General features: G+C 41.8%; 1 protein-coding gene across 2 annotated transcripts in view; it reads left to right on the forward strand.

The window, feature by feature from the left end:
- foxp2 (forkhead box P2) overlaps positions 1-27,644 on the forward strand; it is a 90,683-nt gene that overhangs the window by 41,779 nt on the left and 21,260 nt on the right. For both annotated transcript variants that reach the window (XM_060889738.1, XM_060889739.1), the window contains exons 5-9: positions 12,552-12,641; positions 20,894-21,031; positions 22,868-22,957; positions 25,279-25,462; positions 26,860-27,073. In XM_060889738.1, coding sequence (XP_060745721.1) covers positions 12,552-12,641; positions 20,894-21,031; positions 22,868-22,957; positions 25,279-25,462; positions 26,860-27,073 — 716 coding nt within the window. The remainder of the gene's footprint in view (positions 1-12,551; positions 12,642-20,893; positions 21,032-22,867; positions 22,958-25,278; positions 25,463-26,859; positions 27,074-27,644) is intronic.

The following is a 27,644-nucleotide window of genomic DNA, read 5'->3' on the forward strand; positions in this document are numbered from 1 at the left end:
CACTGTCACATAACAGACTCACCCAGGCTTTATTGAGTACATTGTGTTGGAGCTGGGAGAGACGAGGGTCTCTAGGGCTTGGGTGTCTGTTATTCAGGAGGAAAGTAAGGTGGAGGCAGCACACAGGAGTTGTCCACGCCTCTGTCTACATCACCCTCCTCATTCTCCGAGCCGTCCACAGGAAGCAGAGAGCGCAACATCTCCAGGCTGGATGATGAAGGCCTCCACCGCTCATCAACCAAATAAAAGCCCCTGTGATGCAAATAGCTCTTTGCCCTTGAGCATAATTTAAAGAGATAATCACCCCTGGAGTCTCGGCCGTGCCGATAGGCTAGGCGAGGTGACTCTCTCATTTACACTCCAACACTGAAGCTCATTAGCTTTATCACACCGGCCCAAGCCTGCACCACTTCAGAGTGTAAATAACACACACACCCCGGGACATACACCGGCATATTCACCTTCTCAAAAAAGCAAGAGTAAATCTCAGATCAAAGGAAAATAAAATGACGAACAAGGCCTTTTCCATGGAGCGTATTTCATTTTTCTTTTGCTGGGCTGGCGTGCCGTACAAGTGCCCGTGGCTCACATGACGTATTTATTGTGCTCTCCATTTCATTGTTAACATTTCACTATCTTTAGATGGTCCCTTCTGTATAGTACATTGAAGCTTGACATATAGAGTCTTCGTCCTCCAGGCGATGACACAGTAAGATATAGGACAGTGAATGACAGTGTTGCGTGCATTTGCTTCTCTCCCCAGACAACGCGGCGCATTATTTTATTATCACACACACACATCGTACACACACATGCTCATGTGCATTCACTTTTTCCAGTGCTCTGGCCACAAACCTGGAGTGGTCATCTGTGTTTAAGGTATATTGCATGTGGCTGCATGGAATTTACAGTGCAGCCTCTGTAGTAACTCCATTTCACATCAGGCTCTCCTGAGACTCTGTGAAATGTCAAGCTACAGTTCTGAAAGAGACATGGAAGGGGGGACAGGATGAGAAAGAGAGAGAGAGAGAGAGGGCGGAAAAGACAGAGTGCGAGATAGAGTCAGAGTGAAATCTGCTGGAAACAAACACTTACTACCATTTTATGCTTGAGCAGCTCTGTGCCATTGTGACGACGAGCAGCGCAGGTCAGAGACAATCACAGGTGCAGCACACGCACACACACACACACACACACGCACACACACACACACACACGCACACACACACACACACACACACACAAACACACATAAAATAATCCTTGTGGCTAGTGACTTTGTAAAAGATCAAATATTTTCAGCTAGTGCTTTTCTCTTCAGGACTGTTTATAAATTGGGGTTTAGCATGCAGCTCTGTGCACTATCACTGTTTATGTGACCCTGTGGGTTATATTTAGTGATTAGGGTTAATCTCAATGGGTAAATAAAACTCAAACAGGCAGCCCGGGTCAAGATCAATGACCACTTCTCAACTCATTTCCTTTTATGCCTCCTAACTGCCCTGCCTGGGGAAATTAATGACACAGGATCTATAGAGCCTTAACGGCCGAGGCTGCTGTCTGCCCTCAGTAGCCGAGCAGTTATACACTGACCCATCCCATTAAAGAACCGTCTTAAAGGAACAGTGCTTGATTTGCACACTCGCACGGTAGAGCTCGTGCCTGAAACACGTCATTTTATTTCCAGGTAGAAGGCCTCCTACACTTGTGCATAGAAGTTAGAGTAATGCAAAAAATAGAGCACTGGGTCCCTGCAGGATGAGGGGCTATTCTGAACAAGTTTTTTTTTTTTTTTCAAGTCTTTGACAGCCTGTGACACTGCTATCCATTTAACAGAGCTTAAAAAACCACATATGCATATGCCGAGCGTCTTAAGCTGACAACCAAGAGGCAGGATTTGCTAGATTTGCTAGAAGGCAGCTTTGGAGCCTTGTGAATTTAACAAGCATGTCTAGTATTACAGTTTCTCTGTGCTTCAGCCATGAATAGTAACAAATCAGCCTGTGAAACGCCTGCCCAGGGATGTTTGTGCGTGCGTTTTCCCTCTCTGACAAATATTAAAATGATGTAAATCTGGTTAAGGAGGTGGGAGGGCAGGGATGCTAGAAGTTTATTCCTCATTCTTCCTTTCCTCTTTCTTCTTTTTCCCTTCCTTCTCTCTCCCTCTTTCTCTCCTCTTTTTCTTTTTTTCTCTGTTTACTATGCACCGCATGCCAGTTGTTGCCGCTTCACACTTGAATATTTCAATTACATATTGTGGAAAGAGTGAACGAATATATGTGTGTGTGTTTGTGTGTGTTCGTGTGTGTGTGTATACGTGTGTACAGCTTACAGCCCACTGATCCGCAGACAGTGAATACATATGTAAGAGAGCCTCTCAGCTTGCACCTCTTTGGGGCTTTTGAACAAATGTGGTAAATAAGCCTGGCTTCACCTCACAAATACACAAGAGGCTTTTCAAACACACGCATGTGTCACTTAGCCTGCGATTTCCCTCTTTCTCTGTGGGTGTTTTGTGGTAAGGGCTTGTAGGGCTGTTTTTGAAGTGGGGATGGTTCTCATTTGCGTCTTCTTTAGTGCTGTCACTATGGACAGGACATCTTTATCCTCATCCACAGTAAAGTAGTGTCACCAAACACACACACACAGAATGAAGCTTACTGTACACACTCATACACTAGCCCTCTGGCCTCCCACTGTGCCACTGTATCAACACACTGAGAGTGTGTGTGTGTGTGTGTGTGTGTGTGTGTGTGTGTGTGTGTGTGTGTTTATTATGCGATAAGGAAACATTGACATCATATGCAGTGCATGTATTAATGTTGTATGTGATGCTTCATGCTTGACTTGAAGCTAAGCTGATATTGGTTTCACGCTTGAGTCTCCCAATGCCCGCTCCGTTTCAATTGAAATGTGATTGTTATTGCCGAGTATTTACCAGAAGTTATTTGATGTATGTTACTGCGGAATGAATTTGCCTGCAAGGCCGTATTGCACTTGTGCATAAATTGTGGCCTTTTTCTCCTCAGAAAAAAATCCACATTTAACCAATTCTAAAACATGTGGAACAGTATATGTTTTTATTCCAAGATGATTTAATACAAAAAGCTGATTAATTATTTATCATTATCATATTTATTATAAAATTATAAAATTAAAAATATATATATAACTGCTAGTAAACTAGTTTGTAAGTAAGATTTCTGTATACAAGTTTAGATTTTTATATTCTAAACAATTTATTTAACAATAGACAGATTTGTTAAAATATACCATAACAACCAATATTCTGTTCATTACTAATATTATTTAATACAACTATATATCTATAGAATAAAATTACCCCTAAAATATGTAAATATAAAAAATGTTTATTTTTTTCATACAGTATTGTATTTATTTATTTGAATGTAATTTTTAAATTCAGTTTTTTGAAATGCTGCATTATTGCTTTGCTGGCAGTCGGTTAGCAACCCTGCACATCATGATACATAATTTCAGAGTCAGGGTATCTTTGTGACCTACACTTATTTTATCTTTTTTTTAAAAATTGATTTTTTGGCTGAAAATCAGACATCCATTAGAAGTCAACTTTTGTTACAAATCATGTTCTGAATGCAGAGATGAAAACTGTCTGAATATTTCATTCACACTACCTGCTCACTCGAATTACACATTGTAGGATCTACAAAAATTTATCAACTCAACACTCAACCAGGTGGTGGTCACTTGTATTTCACTAATTCATATAACTCTGTATTGAACTATGGCAGTTGTAGACATGTAATAATGGACTCATCTGTCCTCTGACCATCACTGATGAAGGTGAAACGCTTCACTCAGTGGCTTTTATACTCTCCCATACCTGCACTCTGTGGTCGCACTATGAATAATGTGTCATTTCTTTTTGATGGAGATTGTAGTCAAAGGTTTTTTTTTATTAAGCAGTATAATTGTGCTGATCTCGTCTGGAGTGCTTTGGAAGGAGTGATCATGCTTTTGGCACATTTATCAAAGCACAGAAAAAGAAAATGTGGAGGGAAAAAAAAAGAAAAAAAGAAAGCGGGTTGCTTCTCATATTGGCAGACTAAGTGAACGACACAGTGATAAATTTTCTTGTTAGGAGAAATTACATCCACTAACTTGAGCTACTTCAGCATGAAATTGAAAAAGAAGCATTTCTTCTGAATTTCCATTCTTGATTCAATGAAAGATGTAGATTAGCTCTTAGGTTGGGGTTGGGGGATGAGTGGGCAGCTCAGAGGAATGAAAGTGAAAGAGTATGACTTTATTCACACTATGTTCCTCATGAGCCTGGCATGGCATGGCCGTTGTTTATGGGGGCAGTCGCAGGCTGATTACAGCATTTACAGTGTAAGTGCCTGTGAGGACAGAGTGGACACGTATGATTGTCGATGAGGGCATGTATGCATGTGGATGCGCTGGATACATCTTAATTAGTGTGTACACCATCACCTGCCTCACAGTTGTCTCTCAATCTCTTGCCCTCTCCGTGTGAAGCAGCGCTGATTGATAGACGCTGCATTTCAGATTGGGAGAAAACAGCATCTCATTCAGCTCTCTGGAAAGGTCAAGGCATGTGCTGTAATCAGAATATTCACAAGACAAGCACACAGATCACAAGTGCACACATGGTGTGTGCTAGATTGTACTCTACAGCATCATAAGTATCTTAGTCAGCAGTGACGGAGATGCATTGGCCCTCTGCCGGCTAGATGCAGTGCTATTAACTCCGCTGATCTTTGGTGGAGCCGTGCGCTCATTCAGATGGACTGGAGAGATCCATCACTCTGGCTGGATGATCCAGCGGCCCGCTGCGGTCTAATGATAGCCCTACGCTCAGGTAAATGGACTGAAAACAATAGTTTGTCTTCACCTGGAGTGCAGACAAGATCAGCTCTTTCTTGTACTGTATTTGTTGAACTCTATCTCATTTCATGCTGGTCATTTTTTCCCCCCAGCGCACCAAGAGTGATAAAGTTGAGGCATGTTTTGCTCTCCTGTGCAGGGCTGAGCACATATTTCTTCAGTAAGGGGACGCACGCAATAACTTTGACGCATTTGGGGAGCTCACCTACCGCATTGCTCTCTGAGGTCAGAGCCACGGTAATTAAGGTTAAGGTATTTACATCTGAGAGCTGGGAGCCGCTTGATCGACCCCATTGGGTAACAGTGTACGGGCAGTGGCTCAGTCGTACCGACACAGACACACACTATTGACCCACAGATTGAGTGTCTCAATGTGTGTGACTTGGCCATGATCACATACGCACACACACACACACACATGGCTTCCCCTGCACATATTAAGCCAAATGTTTCATTTAATAGAGATAGAGAGAGACCTTGTGTTAATAACTGAAGCATAGTGCAATATAATGAATCACTGTTAATTGCCTTCAGAGAAGACGAACAGCATGCAGGTGTCTCATAAGTTTAAACAGATTCATAAATGAATGAAACATGAATTCACCTCAGTACAGTGTTCGTTTGTATTAGTGTGTGTTCATCACAACATTTGTGGTAATGCTATACGCACAGAGGACAAAATCTTCTTCGGTTGATGCTGCTGTAATACTGGCGGCTTCTCCCCATGCCACTGCATGTCTGCTCTTTGCCTCTGGCCGTATACTTTGCTATGTGTAAACCGCTTAACAGGCCCTTGTCAATGAATACAAGACAGAAAGGGAGAACCTCAGAAAACAGCTTCATCCAGCTCATGGAACCCGCAGGTCGGTGAGCGAATGCATACGCTGCACTTTAATTTTTCCACTGGCCTCCTTAAATGAAGTGCAGAGTGCTTGCTCTCTCCCTTTAATGCAACATTTATTAAGAGGTATTCCTCCAACTGTGTGGCGCTCATCGGCATGGAACTGTGAAAAGAGATGGATCATAATCACTTGAAGGGCAAACAGAGCGGATCAAGTGCACACTAGGACGAAGGGGAAGTGGGTGTCGCCAGCTCACTTCTTCTTCCTCCGTCTATTGCCTCCCTCTTTTTTTCTCGTATTCTCGCACACGTGTTGATGGTGTAACTGAAAAGCTCTGCTCTCTCGTATTTCTTTTTCAGCAGATATAGCAGATAGACAGGCCCTCAGTTGTGGCTGTGTAAAGGCCTTTTCTTAGAGGAGGCAGATAAAAGAGCTGTGAATGGCCCTGCGCGTCACCTTATCTAAACCCCAGTGCTATACAACTGTTGAAAGTAAGGGCTTTACTAAAACCAGTCAAAGTGCAAGGGGATATATTGAATTTCATAAGCGCGAGAGCGATTCACTGAGACCATATTCCCAGAGAGAGAGAACAGACTGAGGCAGAATCTAGTGTGCTAACTTATACGGGGAATGAAACTGGTCTATAGTATATAACAGTGAGTGAGTCTGAGTGCAGTGCTAGTAATTAGCAGCAGTAATGGTGACTGTGAGGCCATGGGTCTCTTTCCACCTTCACTGCACTATTTGTTGCTCTATTTCTATGGGTTACAGATGTTGTTTTGAGTGCAGGGCCCCTACAGCCTAATTCTCTCCACAGGTTGCTGGCAATACTGTAAACTATTATGCGTGCTCCATCACATACGTGTGGCGTGGACTTGCGAGAGCCATCCATAACAGTGTCTGCATGAAGCGGGAAGTGTATGAATGTTTGTGGTTGCAGTGAACGATGGAAGCTCATTCTGTTTGGCCTGTTATTGCTGGCAGGGCTTCCGCAACAAGAGCCTGCTGGAGTCACTCATACACACACATACACATACACACACAAAATAAAAAAATGTTGGCACGGAGACACATGCATATGCGCACGCACACACACTCACAGTCACATACACACACCCTGATGGGTTGAACAGACCCATGTTTTGTCTTCTCACACTTGGAAAAATAAGTGTGAGGTTACACAATGAGGCAGTCTTTTTTCTCCTCTCCACTTTGTCTCTCCCTCCCTTCCTCCTCTAAATGCACTGCTTCCTGGGGTAGAAATGACTGAATCCATCTCCAATTCACCAGGGAGGACTGAGCTATGCCTCTCTGTTTACAGTGGCAGAAAGTTAATATAAATTTTCATCAGAAGGGGAAGTTTACACATATGATTCTATTTGTCCTTCATTATTAGCACCTGAGTCTGGGCTGAGGAAGCATAATTGTCTACAGACACAGGCCAAATAGATGCAAGGGAAAGGCAAATAAGCACACCCCAAAATAATTTTATGGTTGTGTGTTACAATCCCTCTCCCTGGGATCCTTAATCTAGAAAATCAATAAACAAGTAGAGAGAAAGACAGTTGGGGAGAGAAAGAACGGGAAAAAATGAAAGAAAGGAAGGAAGGAAGGAAGAATGAGAGATCTGAGAGCATAGAGTGAGGGGGAATACATAAATAAGAAATGGAGGCATTGAAGGAGAAAGTGGAAGCTGGGGGGGGGGAAGGAATAGAGTGAGAGACAGAAAAAGGGAAGAAAAGTAGTAGCAGCGGCCAGAGAAACACACAGAAGCCCATTGTTCTGCTGGTTAGCTCCTGCTCCGGCCCGCAGTCGAGGCAGATTCTCCATGGACCGGCCACACTCTGTTGATTTATTGAGTCATACATAAAAATGCTCATTATCCCCACATCCTTTTCTCTTGTCTGGGAAGCGTGACATTCAGTTGGGGAAAAACATGCTGAAAAACAGCCTGATTTCCACAAGCACTCTGATATCTATTCTCTCTCTCTCTCTCTCTCTCTCTCTCTCTCTCTCTCTCTCTCTCTCTCTCTCCCTCTCCCTCTCCCTTTCTTTCTCTCTCTCTCTCCCTTTCTCTCCCCTCATAGTTCTCACATGTATTTTTGTTTCCCTGCCCCTCCAGTGGCAATAGCTCAGTTAGCACACCGTTATTGGTCAGGCTGTAGACTTCAGGATGCATTGGAGAGCATTAAGGCTTATACTCGGCGGCATCTTTCTCAGTTGTTTATTCTAGCGCTGCCTCAATGAGGGTTGGGATACTTTTAATCTGCCAAAAAAACACTAAAGTCCTTCTTCACTGCACAAATATACCAGTTACACCACCAAAGTTTCACCACCAAAATCTAAAACTGTACATTTTCCATAAGCAGCTCGACCAATAGCAAAGGATCAGCACTCATTTTTAAGATCTGTATAAACAACCCACTTACACTCACAGTGGGTTTAGCATTATAGTTCATTTCTGATTAGTTAAATGTTTATCATGACATGCGATGCATAGTGATTCAAAAAAAAAAGTAGTCTGGTTAGTAGGAGCTGTTTATTCAAAGAAAATCATTCATATCATTATATGGTTTATTTCTGAAACTACACCAAAAATTGATTTCAGTGTAAAGACACAGTACAGTATTGTTGCTCCACAAATGCAGCATGAACAAATCTATGTTCTGGAATGTCATTAGCCCTAATGAACTTTAAAAAGTCATGTACCTTTTCCTCCGTAATTTTATTGCAGAAAAAGGATCAGGACATCTGTTGTGTCTATACTACTGTCATGATAATCTCTTTAGATTAAAATGGAAAATGAAGTATAGATCTGGAAGATCTGTAGTTTCTGCTTCCTGGCGGTTTTTGTTTTGTTTTTTGAAGTAAAAGATCATTTCACTTACAAAAATTCCACTCTTTAGACGCAAAGCCAGATTGGTGTCAGTTTCCAGTCTTTTAAATCTCTCAGGTAGCTTCAGTTCTGAAAAGCCACTTCAGTATTCAGTCTTGTCTCTTACTCTGATCTCGTCTGTTACTCCTTTTTGAAACTTTTGGTTAAACTTTGAGCTTCTTTGCCATTGTTTTCACAAGCTATATGAATCGTTATGCTGTAATCCTAGACTTATCTTCTACTTCATCATGTTGATGCTTAACTACTCCTAACTGTCTCATTTAGTGATGGCTGTCAAGATCTAAAGACATTTCAGCTAAATTGTTCTTTCAAAAAATTAGATTAGAGAAACTTTAATGACCCAATAAACACTGTATTTTGCACATCATTGCATTCAGTGGGCCTTGCATTCCCAAGAACCTACATCACTCTGGATATATTTCCGTTCTCAAACAAATCAACTAGCTCTGACCCTCGGAGGTAATTCATCTTGCATGCTATCTCATCCTTGTTTGTATTTTCTTTTAATACCTTTAGTCACAGCTATGGAGTCTGGATCACACTATTAAAGCATGATTTATGTGGTGGTCTGCAAGAATGGCGACATGTTTGTAATGATGTGCCAAACTGCGTCTGGTGCTAATGTATTTCATGCTTGTTTTAGATCAGGGAATGGTTCTCACAAAGGTGCATTGTGATGTGTTTTTTTATTACTGATGTATTAAGTCTAAACATAGACCATACGTAGAGAGGGGCGATAGCTGACATATGTTTCTTTCGTCTGTCTCTTACTCCCTCTCCGGTGAGCTCTGCTCTGCTATTAATGTAGCCGAGGAGTGCCTGTGTAAACATTCATGTTTCACCCTCTGTTTCGCATAATAGTTACCCATATCGGCTTTCTCCTGACCTCGCTATCTGAAACCAATTATAGCATATCCATTTGGCTGAAACTTATTTTCATAAGAATCCTGACCTGGGTGCTTGTGTCCTGGTGTGTGTGTGTGTGTGTGTGTGTTTGTGCACAGAATATGTGTGTGTTTCTTTTTCTTTTGGTCCTCAGAGATGGATATCAACATCAAATATGTTCCTGAGTGCCTTGTTATTTATGTTCGAGCCAGGGATCTTGAGCTCCTAGCTCTGAGGAATGCAGCACATTGTGCTGTTTATACAATGTGTGCATTAATGGATGGGAGCTGGCATTTCTCTCACACAGCAACACATTCTGGGGGCTCAGGCTTTCAGTAAAGTTTTGATGGCTGGCATATTTTATGCATCAAAGTTAAAGTTCTATGGCAGCTGACATAGCTTTGTGCAGGGTTCTGTAAGAACCTAACAATGGCTTTTGCATCAAGGTCACCTGCAATGGACCTCAGCTCTACAAATGTTTTCTTAGAACTGAGAAAATAATAACTGGAAGATGCAGTGAACAAAAGGCCAACATTTCGGTGCTTGTATGTCGTGACTTACAAAAAAATATCTTAACCATAAACAATAAAAGGCACAAAAGTGAATGATAGCAATAGCATCTAATCCAGAGTATGTAAACACTTTAATATCTAACAAGGGACTTGTATGGAAACGGCACTGATATGAAAGAACATCGGCAAGATTGACTTACAGCCACAATAAAACTTTAGTCTTAAGTTTAGCTGGAATAAATTATCAGTGATGATGATCAAACATATATTCAGTGACTACACCAACCATTTCTCACTATAAATAAAACACAGTTCCATATTTTACAGCATTTCTGTTCGTACTGGCTGTTATTGGAGCTGATGTAACGGATTATGAGATAATCCTGAGCTTATGAGCTCAGAAGGCAGTGTTATATGAGTAGGCAGCATTGTTTACATTTCAACATACCCATGTTATCATGCTGGAAAGAATTTTCTCTGTTTTGCATCTTTTGCAATGCAATAAAATGGTGTGAGGTCAACGCAGCCAAAGCAAATGTGCTATTGGTCAGTGATTTGCATGTTCATGTTCTCCAAAATTGAACTTGACGCATGATACAATATGAATCCCATTAAAATAAACACAGTTTTACTTGCAAAGTTTTGCTGACAAAAACGCTAGCGTGATTGGCTGTAGCAAGCTGATAGCTTTCTCCTGCACTCAGCACTTTCACTGTTTCTACTGAAGAAGCCATTAAAGTGTGGCCCAATCCTGTACCTGTACCTTATTGAATAACTTCTTTGACTTTGTCCGTCTTCACCCAAGGACAGCATGTCTGTATTGATCCAAGCTCAGATAAACATTTTCCCTCTGCTAATTGTTGTGCCAAGCCCATTAGGCAGCAGATAAAGGTTCACAATCACAATCAACGCTTGGATGGGCGTGAAATCTTTCACAATTTACAATCTCAACCTCAAATCTAAACCAGTAATGACCTGAGACCTGGAGCAAGTTTGGCTTTGGCTTCTAAGTCACTCATGCATCCAGGAGCATCACAAGCACCGCAACTAATCACTCAATTCAACATTAAAATGGAGAGACCAGTAAGGCATTATGAATCCATGGGGCAGTGATATTTCCAGACTCGAAAAAAAGCGAGAAGCTGGCTATTTGTTAGGCATGCCTTGTTTGTTATTTGTTTGGAACTCGTAGACAGTGGGTCCACACGCTTCAGGCAGAAGTAGAGGGGATGTAAAGTACACCAGCAGACTGCCACACTAGTGTCCCCTGAAGCATAAGGCCACATCAGCACGCTGCATCATGTGCATGTGTCTGAGGAGACAGATCGATGCTGTTAGGACCTAGCGCCACTCTGTTGTGTTTGTTTACCGCGGGCTCCGAGAGCCTGGCTCCTCAGAGCCACAGCCAGACAGACAGTGGCAGTTCCTTGCTCTCTCTTTTCATAATTGATCAGGGGGATGGCTGCCTTCCCAGAGGGTTAAGATGTGGCAACTTTTTTTCTCTCCTCCTCTACCTCTTGTTCTCTCTTTCCCTGTTTCTCTCCCCCCTATTCTCCTACTCTTTCTCTTTCTCCCTCTCTCTGTTTGCTCAGCATTTCAATGCACTAGTTCAAACATTGTCCTCACCAGCTGGCAGAACAGTGCCATATGTACATCCTGTCAAGGCATCTGTTGTCATGGATACAGGCAAGCACCAGAAAATAAAACAAACCATTGAATGTGCAAGAAGTAGTGTCACTCTTTATCTGAAGACGTTTTTTTCCCCTCACTCACTCCTCACCTCGGCTCTGTCTCCACTTGAAGAAACACCTGTGACTGTATTGTGTTGTTTATTTATTTATTATCATCTATTATTATCATCATTTTGTTGCTATCTCGCTATTGTCATCATTTTACCTTTACTCAGAAAATAAAACCAGGTTTTTCCCTACAGTTTCTCTGCCTTTGCTACGTGTGTACTTTGGGTAGCAGTCTTCCCCTGTAAGAAGGCACAGTAGGCAGCCAGCATGATTAGGCCTAGAAAGCCCATTTTCCCGTTCTGTGCTCATAAGCATGGCTAATGCACAGTGTAAAACCCCAGCTCCTTGTTAATTCACTCCTAAGGTAATCTGATGTTGATTTTGTCAACTTTAATTACAGCTTGTAGGAACACTTCACATTGCCTGCCTCTACTTCAAATTGATATTATGAATATGCAAATGGCCTGGTAATTTGCAGAGAAGTGGGTATTTCAGTTGAGCACACACTAGACAGGTCAATTCTACTGACGCGCTCTGTGGTTTTTTCACCCACACTTCACGCGTGCTTTAGACAAACTGTATTTATTCTTCATCACGGCTTCGTGGCTCATCATGAAAAATGTATAATATTTGCCCGATGTTCCAGGCTCCATTTTAAAGCCAAAAGCAGGTAGGACTTGTGGGATTGCTATTGGATTATGCGCTTTTTGTTCCGTATAAGTGTGTGTCGAGAGGAAGAAAGACATAAAAATCTCATTTTGCCACTCTCTTCCTACTCTCTTCTCAGGCCCTTCAAGCAGCAAGGCAATTACTCTTACAGCAACCAGGCAGTGGCCTGAAGTCTCCAAAGAACAACGACAAACAGCGTCCACTGCAGGTGAGCAGCTCCTTGTTAATCTCTTAAGTCCATCCATAATACATGGTGCTCTGGAAAAGATTTCCTCTGTTCCACTAGTCTGTTTGATTTGGCAATGTAATTCTGGACTTGTCACTGAAATTCTAAACCTGTCAGGGCCGCCGTTCGGTGAGGAAATGCTCACTCACACACACACACACACACACACACACACACACACACACACACACACAATCTACGTTTCTATAGTGAACTTTCTGCTTCTGTCAGGCTTTGTCCTACTATGTGAGTATAGCACTGAATGGAGAAGGTAGTCAGCGAATTTACTTGCTAACAAAGAATGAATAATAATGTTCATTCTGGCATTATGCATGACACAAACACAGTGTGTTATTTGCAGTTGGGCATGATTACATTAATATGCATGCTTTTCAGGATAACCCATCCCTTACATAAAACCAACAGACCATTCACTTGCAGAAAAAGATTGCTTTTATGAAAGACAGCCAGCTACAGACTTTCCTATAATGTAGTGTATTCTAACTAGCTGCCATTTGAACTCCTCCAAGATAATTTGCCATATTGATTCCAGTCGCGCTCTATTTCTGTTGTCAGTTATTTGGTAAAGGTCATATGCTAGCGTTGTGCACAATGCATTCCCTCCCACCAGAGCTGTTTACTTCATCGCTGTCAGAGAACATATTAGGCCATTTCTCTCACATCACTACGATACAAATGCAGCCTTCATTTCCTTCTTAATATTATGTAAGCACTTGACATCTGCCTGGCTCTGTATTCTTAGGTTCAAACCAAAGTGTGAGAGCATGTGCTCACTTTGCTGCTAATAAGTGCTATCATGGATTAGTGGTTTACCTCATTAGTACTCTATACAATTAATTAAATAAAAGGAAAAGAATTGCAGTTAACCCACATTGTTAATATTTTCACCAAGTATAACAATGGCGACACCTTCTATTGCAGTCACACCCCAGTCTGTCTAATTATGTGGTGGCAAAAGATAAGCCTTGCAATGGGGTGCCATCACGTCTCTCACCAGAATCAGTCAAATCAGTTGTATTCTGAAAGTTAATACACTTAGACTTATCAGTACAAATATGCATTTTGCATTAGAGAATTCATAACTTGGTGTATCTTTTCCCCCAGAGCACCGACATTAGTTGTAAAACAAAAGTCTTGCAGGTATTGAATATGCTCAGCCTATTGAATTTCTCCAGCTCTGTGTATACTTAGAGAATGGATTCCAGGCACACTGTGTGACTGCAAATTACCACTCGTACAACACAATACTTAGATGAGGCAGAGTGATATTGGCTGAGGAAAGTCTGTGACAACTCTTGGGCCAGGACAGAGGCTCTGACTCTAATAACACCAGGATAGTAAATATTGAATATTTACATTTGCTTATTCCTTCCTTGCCTCATGTTAGCCATATGAATCAATGTGTATCGGGGGCTTGTCGAGTCATGTCTACAAGCTGTAATCAGTGCTGTTGGACCACTCTTTATTAACACCTTCTAATGACCAAAAACATTGTAAAAAGGTAAACTTTTAAATTAGGATCTGGTCTCCAAGTCGGCTTTCGTCTTCCTTTCACAGTTTTCAGCTCACTGAGCATTGCCTGTTTTAGACAGTAATGTTGTAAATACTCACATAAGATCCACCACTTGCTCTGCAGTATGCAAGTAAATGGCTCGAACAGCCCCTCATTAAGTAAGCAAAAGCCTGCATACATGCGACACTGACAAATCCCACCGCTTTCTTCTCAGGAGGAAGGAAAACCGTCCATATATCACGTCATATAAATTATTTACCACGTTAGCATCTAAGTGCTGCAGCGTGCAGTTTTAATTACTCGTATTAGTGTCTAAAGGCTCTTTGACTAATTCTAGCTGCTCCTGCATCTGAGGCTGTTGACGTGCACACAACCTGCTTTTCCACATTTGCGTAATGTGACAGGTCTATTATTACCCAGTAAGCCCACGGGAGCACTCAATAAACACCTATTTCTCTCCCGTAAATCCCTGTGCCGTTGCCACACTGCTTACAAGGATTTCCCAAGGCATACAACAGCCCTCTCACGTCTCCGCAGCTCTCCCACTGCATGGCAATATCTCCTCCGCATTTTATACACTGACATTTAAAACACAAATAAAGGAGTGGCGAGGATGAAAGGGAAGATGGATTACAAGGAGCCCGTATGCCTGAGAATTGTCCCCTTCTCTTCCCTCCAGATCAGCACAGTTGTCGGCCTGCATATGTCTAATCTGCATGTAGGTTTGTTTGTTTGCTTGCCGCTTTGCCACAGACGCGCGGAGGCCATAAAATCGTCTTATCCTGGTGGGTGGAATGGGCATTTAACAGAGTGGGAGCATCTCCCGGAACCTGAAACTGACACATGTAAGGTGCTCTAAATACGAGTGGCAAGGAGTCTCATACTGAGCAAACACTCACATAGCTCTCCGTACCAGTGTGTGTGTGTGTGTCTGTGTGTGTTGGGGGATGTGTGATGGAGCATATCCTCCTGGATGTCAGAACAGTGAATGAAGAGGGAGAGCTAACCCCTGGCCTGTGGTCACAGTAGGCCTTTTGAATGCTGCCCAGGCTGCTGGACAGGCATTAACGAGATGGAGGCATACAATGAAAGAGCGAACAAAAGCACTTTGAGCCTCTGCACTCATAGCCATGCCTCTAGCTCAGCGCAAACAGCCACAAACCAGCAACAGTTCACGTTTCTAAGGACGAAAGGAACCGCCTCTGGATGTCTTGACCTTTGGTTAACTCAGGACCTGAAGTCTATAAGCAAATGCAACTTTTCAAAACCTACTCTCTGTGCTCATTCTCAACTTTCTGCCTGGCTTCCTCCCTATGCATTGGCCTAGATGAAGGCTGAGAGCGCTGGCACAGTTTTCTGGATGAGAGGAGAGACCAGGATTCCGAGATATCCCACCCAATCATACTGTGAGCACTGGGCCATCTTCAGGGTGTCACCATTTTAAAGGTCACCACCACACACATCTCATCAAAGCACCGCATTCCTGTGCCATGTTCATCTACTTAGCCCTCCATCTGGAACCATGCGAAAAGACAGCTGAATTTATACAGAGACATATGCTCCCACATTAACATTTATTATTAACTTCACTTCCCCTGGTGGGTCCAAAAGGAGAAATGTAGCTATGTAGAAACAGCTTTTCTTATGGAAAGGAAAGACATGCATGAGGACCTTTGGAGGGTTACAAGTATGTGTGTGCATAATTCTCCTGGACACCAGCAGTTATTGCTTTTTTAACTAGAAAACAATTTTTTTTTTTTTTCTGCCTGGATAAATTGCAGAGGACAGCGTGCAGAGTTTGTCATTGTGATGCAAAAGAAGTTGGAGTATAACCCTACGGCTAGATGTAGGGTGAGGAAGGGAAAAAAAGTGTGCCACAGTGTGCACACTTTGATGTAGTAGCAACAAATTTACCTTCTGACAGAAGATTCATGGGAGCAATAAACGAGTTCTAGCAGCCTTTACACATGCAATCTGATTACTCTGGCCAGGGTGTTAATTGGATCCTAACTGGCAGATCTGATATGTGTAGCCTGGTGAAGAGAAGTCTTTCCAAATGATGAACAGAAATTCGCCTAGCTGCTTGAAGCTCATGTAATTTACTGCATGTCATTTGATGAGGTGTTGGATTCGATGGGCTCCCTATTACCTGTGACATCAGAGAGAGAGAGAGGGAGAGAGAGAGAGAGAGAGAGAGAGAGAGAGAGAGAGAGAGATTTAAAAGACTAGAGAAGCAGATTTCCTCACGAAATGCCACACAGTACACCTCTTTAATTGTGGTAGTGTAGACATGAGTTTTTCAAATTCAAAATTTAAAGTCCATAAAAAATCGTATAACTCACAAGCATGCTCAGGCCTTGCTTCTTCTTTCATGGCTCAAGATCAAGAGCACTTGTTCAGCTGGCTGGGGTTCATTCATATTTGAAAGGTCTTTCTTCAGTTCTTTATCTCTGCCTTCTTCCAAGGTTTTTAAGACTCATTACAGTTTCCTGGAAAGCACCGACAGGCTTAGCACAGAAGCTTCCATCTGTAGTACACATCTGTACTGATACTTCCCTGTATTGATGGAAATGAATGCATGATTATCTACATGGAGATAAATCTACGAGGAGGGTCTATTGTATCACCATTACTCCTCTGGCGCTGCTAACAGAGCGCTACATCCATGTTATCATCGCTTTAAATGCATTACTTCCCATCTGTGTTGCTGAACTGGAAAATAAATTGATTTGGGAAATCATTCCTGTAATCTACTTAACTCTGGTAGTTAGGATCACTCGCATTGATCCCCTAATCCAAACGACCTTTCTCTCTCTCTCTCTCTCTCTCTCTCTCTCTCTCTCTCTCTCTCTCTCTCTCTCTCTCTCTCTCTTTTCTCTGCGTGTATGTGTGGTGAATCTCCATAAAGGTATGAGATTGGATGTGTTCCTGGCTATACATGTTGGCCACTGCCCCTTCGTGTTTAACATCAATAGCTAATAATTGGTGTAAAGTAGCAGTGTCAAGCCTGCAGAAGTTATTTGGGAGAAGTCAGGACTTTAAGACCTCATGCCCCAGGAGTCTGCAAATGAGACGAACTGTAGTGGGACCAAGACTGTGGAATCGCACTCTCCCCCTTCCACTGTATCTCTGCCCTCATGCTCTGATCAAACTGAGCTTTACACCTTAATTAACACAGCACCTCTCACTGCCAAGCCACTAAAGTAATTACCACCACCTGCCCCTCCATTTCTCATTTTGTTTATCTTAACAGTATCTGTAGCAAGCGCCACCATCATTCCAACCTTTGAAGTGGTCACATTATTCACCCTATTCAGCAGCCAGTCTGCCTTTTTCCACACATCTAATATGAGCCTTCCTTTACTTAGACTATCAGCAGTGCAGAAATGGTGTATTGAATTGGCTCCTGCTAACTGTTTCTGCTCTAACCCTGCCTGTGTATCTGTGCTGGTGATAATCGAAACATAGCACTCCAGGCTGTTGTAATGGGGATAAACAAGCAGTGCTAATAGCACTTTGTCAGACTAGCTGGAGGGAAGTGAACAGTGCTTTGGAATGTGTAAAGCACTTCAAGCTCTTAATAAGAAGCTGTGCCTTATTCTCACCTGTATACAGGATAGAGAAAATATTACACGTAGACCTTGGAGAATTTTCCGAGTTTCTTCAGGTTTCACCTTTAGTGGGTCTCTTTTTGTATCATAGCACTGTGAAAGCTAATTTTAGTTTGGTCAGTAAATTCATGGAGGCTTTCGCACTTTGCATTAACTATTAAATCTTCATAAAGACCACGGAGTCCATGAAAATGGAACCCGAACTGTGTTTGTGTTGTAAGGCACATCTGTGATTGAACACGTTGAGATCTGTCAGGTTTTCACATTTTAGAGTGTATTTTAATAGTAATATAACAATTATCTTTTCGGAAATCCCTAGCAGCACATTCTGTAAGTTTGATTTGCACTTGTACATATTGTGTTCATCTAATACATAGCCACAATAACACTTCCATTGACGTCTTGAATCAGGTCTGCTGCTTATGAGAAGAACAAGAATTTAGCAGAGCTTGGTAATCCTGTGTGTGTAGTATATGCTCTGTAAACATCTGGACCATCTTCTTCTTCTTCAGGAAGGCCAGTTTTGCTTTGTCATCACTCTCCAATTTGAAATTGGCAATTTGTTAAGAGCAGATCAACAGAAATCCTTTCTCTGACTTTTTATATTATTTATTCTTTCCTCAGGTAAAATAATCTAAGCCAAATTAATTTTTATTTTAATCAGATTTATGTCAATAGCAGTTCAGAAAGGCTGCAAGTCCAAATAGAAAGTAAAGCAAACCTACATCTGGATCCTGGCCTTTATTACGTTCCCAATGAAAACACATTCTAATCAGTGTTCCCAGTTAATGTCTCAAGTGGGACTGATTTCAGGAGATTCTTTAAGAATCCCATTTGGTCACAAGTGTGTGTGGTAATAGATTTTTGGCTGTGCCACTGGGGGTTTGTTCTTCGCCATGATGGCTGTTTTTGGTGTAGCATCCGTGCGAGAGAGCTGCCTATTGTGTGTGCATGTTTACCGCACGACCCCTCCTGTAAATGCTCATTAATTTTGTCCCTTCTCTGCAAAATCATTTCCAGGAGAGGCAATTCAGCCTCTGTTCCTTTCAATTCACCCGACTTGTCAATCATCTCCCGGTGCAGTATCCAGCAGAATGGAGGTGTTATATTCCACCAATTATCATGTCATATACTCGAAAATGTAAATGAACGTGTGTGTAAAATTAAATTTATGGGTTGTCAGTGAAGAATAAGAACCAGGAGAGCAATTACTTATCTGCTTTCATCTTTCAAGCTCTGATACGTCAGGCAGAAAAGCACGCCGTTAAATGCAGGAATTAGCATTGTGCAGGGCTCCTAGTGAATGGGTCGGGGCCTTCCACTTTGCCTTTTTCCTCTCGCCTCTTTTTGTTTGGAAGAGCGATGAAATGAAGATGATTATCATCCATCTCTCCACTAAAAAGCTAATGAAAGGCTGAAAGGCGCTTCCTGACTTCATTTGTTTGCTGTTTTCTCTCTCCCTTTGTGAGGGTGGGCTTCTTGCTCAGTGCCTCTGAAATGATTAAGAATCACGTTTTCCACTCGCTGCCTGTTTTACTGCACGTAATCGGACTGGATAGATAAATAAACTAATACCTCATTGTTGTGAAATTTACATGTTTATTGCATTCAGTGGACTGTAGAAGCACAGAGGGTTCTTTTGTTGTTCAGCAAAAGCTCATTTAAATAGACAAATAATGAGCGTAATGAGAACATCTCTTGCGCTTCTATGCTTTGGTCTTTGTATTGTCGTTTAGTCCAACGCAGAACCCCAGTTGAACCTGGGGGTAATTACACATCACAAATGTGTCTTAAGGTTTAATAACATTGAAGGTGTAAGCATACATTTGCATAATTACATGCAGCTGTTTAATTTGTGACTTTGTTGCTTTATTCATTGTTTTTTTTTTCTTCTTCTTCTTTTTTACCCTTTCTCTCCTATCACTTTCACATCCCAAGAGTGTTAGTGCAGGTGATATTTTGTGTAGAGTACGTGTGTGGGTGTGTGTGTGTGTGTGTGTGTGTGTGTGTGTGTGTGTGTGTGTTTCAACTCCTCCATGGCAGGGCTTGTTGAGTTTTGGGGCCAGTCTAATGAAGAATGGTGCTTGGATTTGTTTGAATATGAATATGAATGTGCAGTGAGGATAGAGTGTGACCTTCATCTCTGCGACTCAGTTCATCAGGATTAGTCAAGCTGGGCGATCAGGAGCGCTAATGCATAATGACTTCTAAAATGAAAAATGTGTAGTGACCATGCAAATGTCTCTGCTAATCAAAGAGGGGAACCTGAGCCAGGGCGAGCGAGGAGAGCAAAACAAGGACGTGTCAAGGCCCCGAGAGCTCGGATGTATGGAAAGCAATCAAGCAGCTTGATTAGCCGTCCTGAGGAGCACCCGTGTCTCTACAGCGCTCGACACACCACGCGCCATGCTCACAACCCATAGTCCACCACTCACTCCTCTTACTGGCCACACCGTGTTTTAAACTGAAATAAGGCAGCCTCGAATGTTATACTATAAGCATATACTGCTAATAATAAAGCAAGCAGTTTTTGTTCGATTTTTGTATTCTTAAAAACTCCCATGAATGAACACGCACAGTTGTTGTATTCCCCGGTTAATAATTTTGCAGAGTTTTTCAGAGTGGACTCAGCTTGTTCCATTGATCTGTTTGTTTCTGAAAGCACTGCTGTCTGGATGCAATATTTTTAAAAATAATTTCCACACAGATTGGCAGCTAGTTTTTTCACATGATTCAAATAGTATCTGAGAGAAGAACAATGCATCTGGATGCTTAAAACCTGAACATTTTTCAGTAAATAGTAAATGTTAACTCATTATCTGGTCAACAGAAGAAGCAGGACATTTGGTCACCATATCATAACCCCCAACATCCTGAGTCAGATCTCAGAACAGTGGATTGAGCAATTAAATCTAAATCTGTGTCTTATTTTCATGTGATTCATCCCTATTCACATATATGAAAGGCTAGAAATGCTTGTGTTTTAGTCACTCGAGTTAAAAGAGACAGCGGTACTTCAGTCTCTTATAAATGCTATTGATCAGAAAAATGGATCGCACTAATCTCTTGCTTTTCCTGCTTTTATGTAGGTGCCAGTGTCAGTGGCCATGATGAGTCCACAGGTCATCACTCCCCAGCAGATGCAGCAAATCCTCCAGCAGCAGGTCCTCTCGCCTCAGCAGCTCCAGGCGCTTCTACAGCAGCAGCAGGCAGTCATGCTGCAGCAGGTACACACCTGCGCATGCACACACACACACACACACACAGTACAATGGAGAACTTCATTCTTAGTACACTTGTTACCACCTAATCAAATATTAGTAAAAATTTAGTAAATATTATTTCATAGTTGTTTTTTATAAGTAAGTAATCAGTTGTCAAACCGCTACTACATAAATTTATGTCCTATTCTATGTTGGGAGGCTATATAGTCAATAAGAAGCCATTCAGCCCAACTACCTAATTGTTACTTGTAATTTGTGAGTAAAGTTTCAGATGCATTTTTATTTTCTTAAAGTCCATGTAAAAATTATTATTCGTTTTGGGGGATTTTGTTTTTTGGCTTTCAAAAGCAACACAGTTTTTGACTGCAGTTTATGCAATATGAACAGGCACTGTAGCACTCCCGCTAATGTTCACTCTGTGAGCCAGTGTAAAATTATAGGCTCTTTAATATTCAAATGCATTCGAATTGTAAATGAATTAAATTGACTGCCAATGTTTTGCCACTTTGTCTAAAATGGGAAATGTTGGTTTTCTGTTATTAAATTGGAGCTGTGCAGCAAAGCTAAGTAATTCTTTGTACTTGTCAAGACTATTTATTTTAAATATTGACTAATCAATTTATTGTGCTCAGCTATAAAATTACCCCAAAAAAGCATCACTAATATTTATTTACAGGAATATGTTCGTTATTAACCTTTTTTTAACAAACATAGGACTGGACAATATTTGATAAAACATTGTAGTATGTTGCTTCAGTATATTTTCATGATACATGTACGTGATTTCATGATATATGTATTAAAGAGGGAAAAAAATATTTGATGGGGAGAAACATTTAATTAGAATAATAAGGAAAATTGAGTAACTGGTTAGATCCAAAAAAGATCTTAACATTTCGTAGGTGGTTGTTACTTCAAACAGCACTAGAGTTGTTCAGTGTTGTGTAACTATTGGCACTTACATCCTTACAATTCCTTTCAGAAAATCATACTCTGACCTTATTATATTGTCAAATTTCCCAAACCGATATCAGTCGTCACTAGGATTAGACATATGTAAGTGTATGCACCCTTCCTCCAATGCTCCTATTCTTGACATTAGATGAGGGAAACAATAATGGACAGGCGTATAATTAGGTGTTTTCAGTAGGGACATCTTTCAAGGACTGATGCAGTAAAGACATAAGTGAGGCTGACAGGAGAGACCTCACTATGCCCTGGCTTTACTCACCAGACTATGTAGAAACTGACACTCAAATTTAGACATCCTTTAAAGTTCTTCTCATAGTCCTGGAAAGACCATGTTGCCTTATCTTTGCTCTTAATTAAATCTTCATAAAAAGCCCTGAGTTGCCTGGTGCTGTTTCGTCTGAAAGAAATGCAGTCCACATTGAACACAGTTGCTCTTCATGGCGATGAGTAGAAGTGTGTTAAATGCATTAATTCACAGTGATGAATCTTCTCCTCAGAGTGCTCCTCAGCATTTCACTGCCTGTCAGGGTGTAAGAGCAAAAATATATAGTGCAAGTGATGAATTGTTCCTGCTGGAATATCATGCAGGAGCGTTTAAGGCCCATATGGAGCAGCGCTGGAGCATTAGATCAGGGTATTTATGCGTGACGGGTTGCGGATTTGTTTACCTTCTTGTATTTCAGATGTCTGGTAAAAAGTTTTATGTTTGTGATAATAAAAGCTAAAGCCCCCAAAAGATTTTTGCAAACTGCAATGTCAATTTTGTTGGATGTGCACTGATTAGACTGCTATCCTAGTCTCTGTTATTAGTGCTGCCAGTGTAGCTGGAGTGTTTTCTTTATTCAGTATGTGTCTGTTTGTCCACAGCAACACTTGCAGGAGTTCTACAAGAAGCAGCAGGAGCAGCTTCACCTCCAGCTTTTGCAGCAACAGCACCCCAGCAAACAGGCAAAAGAGGTACAGTATAATGACACACACACACACACACACACACACACACACACACACACACACACAAAGATCTTTGTGACTTCAGTGACAGCAGGAAGTTGCACTACAGTCAGTCTCAGCATTAAAGCTGGTTCTGCTGACTCTGTGCAAAACACTGGGAGGAGTCTTGCTTTTACATTAAAGGAAACTTCTAATGGCTGCTAGGAGAGCTCTGTGCTGACAGTGTAGTATGGCAGGCAGACAGACGCAGTCTTTTGGCAGGTGTCAGGCTGCTAGAGGATGCAAAGCGAGAGTGCTGTTAAAGGCCCAGTGTAGCACGCAGGATGGGACAGACGTACACAGGGTCCGCTGATTAATGAAGCAACGCTGCCGGTCCGGGCCGACGAGCTGAAAAGTTCGTCCACAACACGCTCATAAATCACGCTGACAGTCAGTTTACAGACAGAGAGGGAAAAAGGGGGCGAGAGAGACACATGGGGCGACAGGCATCAAAAACAAAACACAGCACGTGGGGGGCCCAAATCCAAACAGAATGTGTTGAAGCGCTTAAATTGATCAGGTATATGGCAGATCCCACACACAGACACACGCACACCCTGTCTCTTTATCTCTTTCTTCCCGTGTCCCATTATGCAGAGCCGAGAGGAAGCAGGCATGACCTCCCGAAGGCTTTGTTTCTGTTTGGATTTGTGAATAGAATTTCTTCGGGCCTCCACCATCAAATATGGAATAGAAATTGCTCCCTTATTTCTCTCGAGACACAGAGGCCAATCCACACGGCTTGCTCCATTATGCAGCCTGTTTTCCAGTGAGCGCATCACAAGTTGTGCTTTCTCTATAACCTCCCACGTACCCCCACCCTAAACTAAAAGAGGAAGGTCTTCCACAGCAGAGAACGTGTCTGAGGCTGAAGTGTGATGTGTTGAAGAGCTCCTCCGGGGCCTGCTCTACTCTGCTCGCTCTTGTAATTCCAGGCAAAAATGGGAAGTTTTCTTCCTCAGACTTCCTCAGTACCAGGTTGTAATGTATTCTGACAAGAGAAGAGAGTAAGTGCTGAAGCCTTCAGAGTGTCTGTGAAAGCCCTTTGCTTGAGTTCCTAGTTTACTAATAGACCTCTGGAGACCATACGCAGAGTCCACTGAGAACCGAAGCTAAGACATTTTAAAAACTGCCGCCTAAAACCTGCTAATGAATTCAGTTCATGGGGCATATAAATACTATAGAATGGTAGGACTTTGACAGATACAAGACATTAATACAAACACAGTACAGAAGTGTCAGTGTATATCATAATAATATAATATCACTGATAGTAATAAAATATCACTGATAATCAGTGTAAAATTATATGTAAGCTTTTCACTCTCAGTTATGTGTTGTTGTTTTTTCTTTCAAGTTAAACTCTTTTTGTTTTTAAAGTAAATTACTGGGGTATTTCAGCCTAATCTCTGTCTAATCCAATTTGTAGCATAAGGACTATTAACCTCTAGTTAATGAATGTTGTATATGCCCAGTGTATGAAAGTTGGGTAAAACTGCATAGCAACAGCTTTGATAATACTTTCTGTCATATCTGTGTGATTCTAAGACAGTCATAGCTTTGAATTTGCATTTAAAGGCAGCAACTGCCCTTAGGCTTCCATTATAATGTGTATCGAACAAACATGTTTACTGTGCTAGTCTCAGTAAAGGGAAACATCAAAATGATTATAATCACCCATACACTAATGATTTAGTGAATATAAATTAAGCTTGAAAATGTTCCTTTAATCAGGAATTTCTGATTTTGTGCAGTGGAACATTAGTGTGCCTATGCTGTCCTCAAAGCTGCCCTGTTTTTCTGATGTTGCTTGTTGTTGTTTTGGATGTTGTTGTTGTTTTGCTCTGCCTTATGTAAGAGGCAGACTAAGCTGGCAGTAAACAAGGCAGAGGGAGGGGGAGCTGTGGGCTGGCTGCCTCTCTCTCTTTCTTTCTTTTCCCCTCTCTCTCTCTCTCTCTCTCTCTCTCTCTCTCTCTCTCTCTCTGTTTCAAGCACTAATATGTAATGCAAGGTAATTAACTATCAGCAAAGGGGGGGTTACCCATTGCCACACCCTTAATCAAACCATAAACTCTTCAATCCTCCTAGCACCCCAGAGAGAGGTAGAGAGAAGAGAAAGAGAGAGGCAGAGATGAGACAGAGAGAGATCATGAGGAGGAGGGAGAGAGGGATGAAAAGAAGCAGAAGACCAGTAGACTCATATGTATGTTGAGCTCCCACTTGCTTGTTAATGTGTGTGATTTGTGTGTGTGTGTGTGTGTGCTGTGTGTATCACACTCTCACTATAGCAACAGCAGCAGCAGCAGCATCAGCAGCAGTTAGCGGCACAGCAGCTGGTCTTTCAGCAGCAGCTCCTGCAGATGCAGCAGCTCCAGCAGCAGCAGCACTTGCTCAGCATGCAACGGCAGGGCCTGCTTTCTTTGCCCCCGGGCCCAGGACAGAGCGCCCTCCCTGCACAGACTCTCCCGCCAGGTAAACCCACCACCATCATGTGACTCACACTCACATGCGCTGCCTGTCTGTGCACAGCTCTCTGCCTTCCGCTCTTGCGCCTGTCTCTCCTTACGTTCCCTCTTTCTTGTTGATCTCTTGCTATCTGTCTGTTGCTCTTTCCTCACCTCTTTTCTTCTGTCTGTTTTTCTTGCTGTCTTTGTCTTCTTTTCCAGAGCTGTTGTCTGTGTTTGCATGCTTGTTGTTCTTGCTGTGTCTCTCTCTCTCTTTCTCTCTCTCTCTCTCTCTCTCTCTCTCTCCCCTCCTCCCTTGCCGCTTGGTGTTGTTATTGTTGTTGTTGTTTACTGCCTCACACTGCGAGCACAGAAAATGAAGAGCTGCCATTTGCTTTGGCTGGAACGAGCACTGGGTGCCGCATTAGTAGATAACAACAGTGGCAAACGGGTCTTAAGTGCAGACTGGTTGGAACGTTGTGGCGTAGGACTGTTGTTGTCTCAGCTGAGGGATTACATGATGATATGACTTTGCAGACAGAAGCTTGTTTGTCAGGCTATAATCGTGGCTTGATGAGTTCCACACCGCTGGCAGTCGAGCACTTTTGGATTTTGCATTCAGAGCAAAGAGATGAAGGTGCCAGTGGATCTTTGTTCTGTCTATCTTCAAATGCTTAAAAGACACAGTGGAGACTTGGAAAGTATGGATGAAGAACATGTGACTCAAAAGGACAGTTCAGGTGCACTTTTTCTAATATTCTGCTTACAGTATGTCAGTCTTGCTTATGTCTGTTTTAACCGAGGGCTTAGAATTTGTATGGACAAATATGGCTGGAAAGTGATAGATGGGAACTATTGAAGATTACAAGGTTGAACAGCATCATAAAACCAAAGATCTATGTTACAGATTAAATAATAAGACTGAAAGATGATCAGTCAGCTATTCGCTTGTTTTGTGATCTAACCTTAATAGTTAACAAACTGGTAGACATAACAAAGACTGCAGACAAGATAGCATACACATAATGTTGACAGCAGATACAGATATCATAACAGAGTAAAAAAAATAGTGTAGTCATAACCTAGACAGCTGTGAAGCTAACAGAGTATAACTCACAGCTATAGCAAAAATGATAACAGCTATATAAAAAGATTTTTAACGTTTTGTTTTTAACCTGTCAGTGAGCAGACAAATAAAAATGAAACGGAACGCTTTATCTTGGCTTATGTGGTTTAAATCTCTCGTCTCTAGCTATCTATAGTGAGAAGATGGCTGTCAAACATGTTAAAGTGCAGTAAATCCAGGCTGCTTTTAAGCCTCTGTTACAGGCTTTCATGTTGGTCTGTCAACCCGTTGCTTGTTAGGAAGTAGTAGTATGTGGTCAAATGCACTGAACTGAACTTGATTTTATATTTGTGTTACAGCAGGCCTGAGCCCGGCCGAGCTCCAGCAGTTGTGGAAGGATGTGACCAGCGGCCACACCATGGATGATAATGGCATGAAACACAGCGGCCTGGACCTCAGCACCACCAACTCTTCCTCCACTACCTCCTCCACCACCTCCAAAGCTTCTCCGCCAATCACTCATCACCCTATCGCCAACGGCCAGTCCCCAGTCATCAACACTCGCAGAGAGAGGTACCTCCACGCATATACACACAGGATCACACACATGCATAGCTGACAAGCATACATGCAGAGATGGTTGATGTGGTGATAAGCCTTTTAGCAAGATATTCTCACTGTGCACTTTTCAGTGTTGTGTTTTCAGTGTCATCACTTCCAAACACAAATATATAATATATAAATACAATTTTACGTTAAACTTACTTTTATCAGTTGTGTCATTCCTTTCTTTGTATTCCTTAGATAATTTTTTGGAGTATAGATTTGCTATTGTATTCTGCCAAAATATCATGATCAAATCATATATTGTGAAAATGTGTCGTTATATGATATTTATATGCCGTGTTGAATCCTACATACAGTTATATTTTCTTACATCTTCCTTCTGAACATAAACAGAGCATGTAATGTATGTACAAATGCAACTCCTTTTCATGTAACACATCGTCTAAAAAATGCTGTAGTATTTGTCTCCACTTAGAACAAGAGAGAGAATTTATTCTTAAAGGAAGTGCATAATATTGTTTATTTGCTCATCAATACTTTATTAAAGCATGTGCAATAATAGTCAAAGCCAACCAAA

Source organism: Tachysurus vachellii, chromosome 16 (genome assembly GCF_030014155.1).
Source record: "Tachysurus vachellii isolate PV-2020 chromosome 16, HZAU_Pvac_v1, whole genome shotgun sequence".
NCBI classification, from domain to species: Eukaryota; Metazoa; Chordata; class Actinopteri; order Siluriformes; family Bagridae; genus Tachysurus; species Tachysurus vachellii.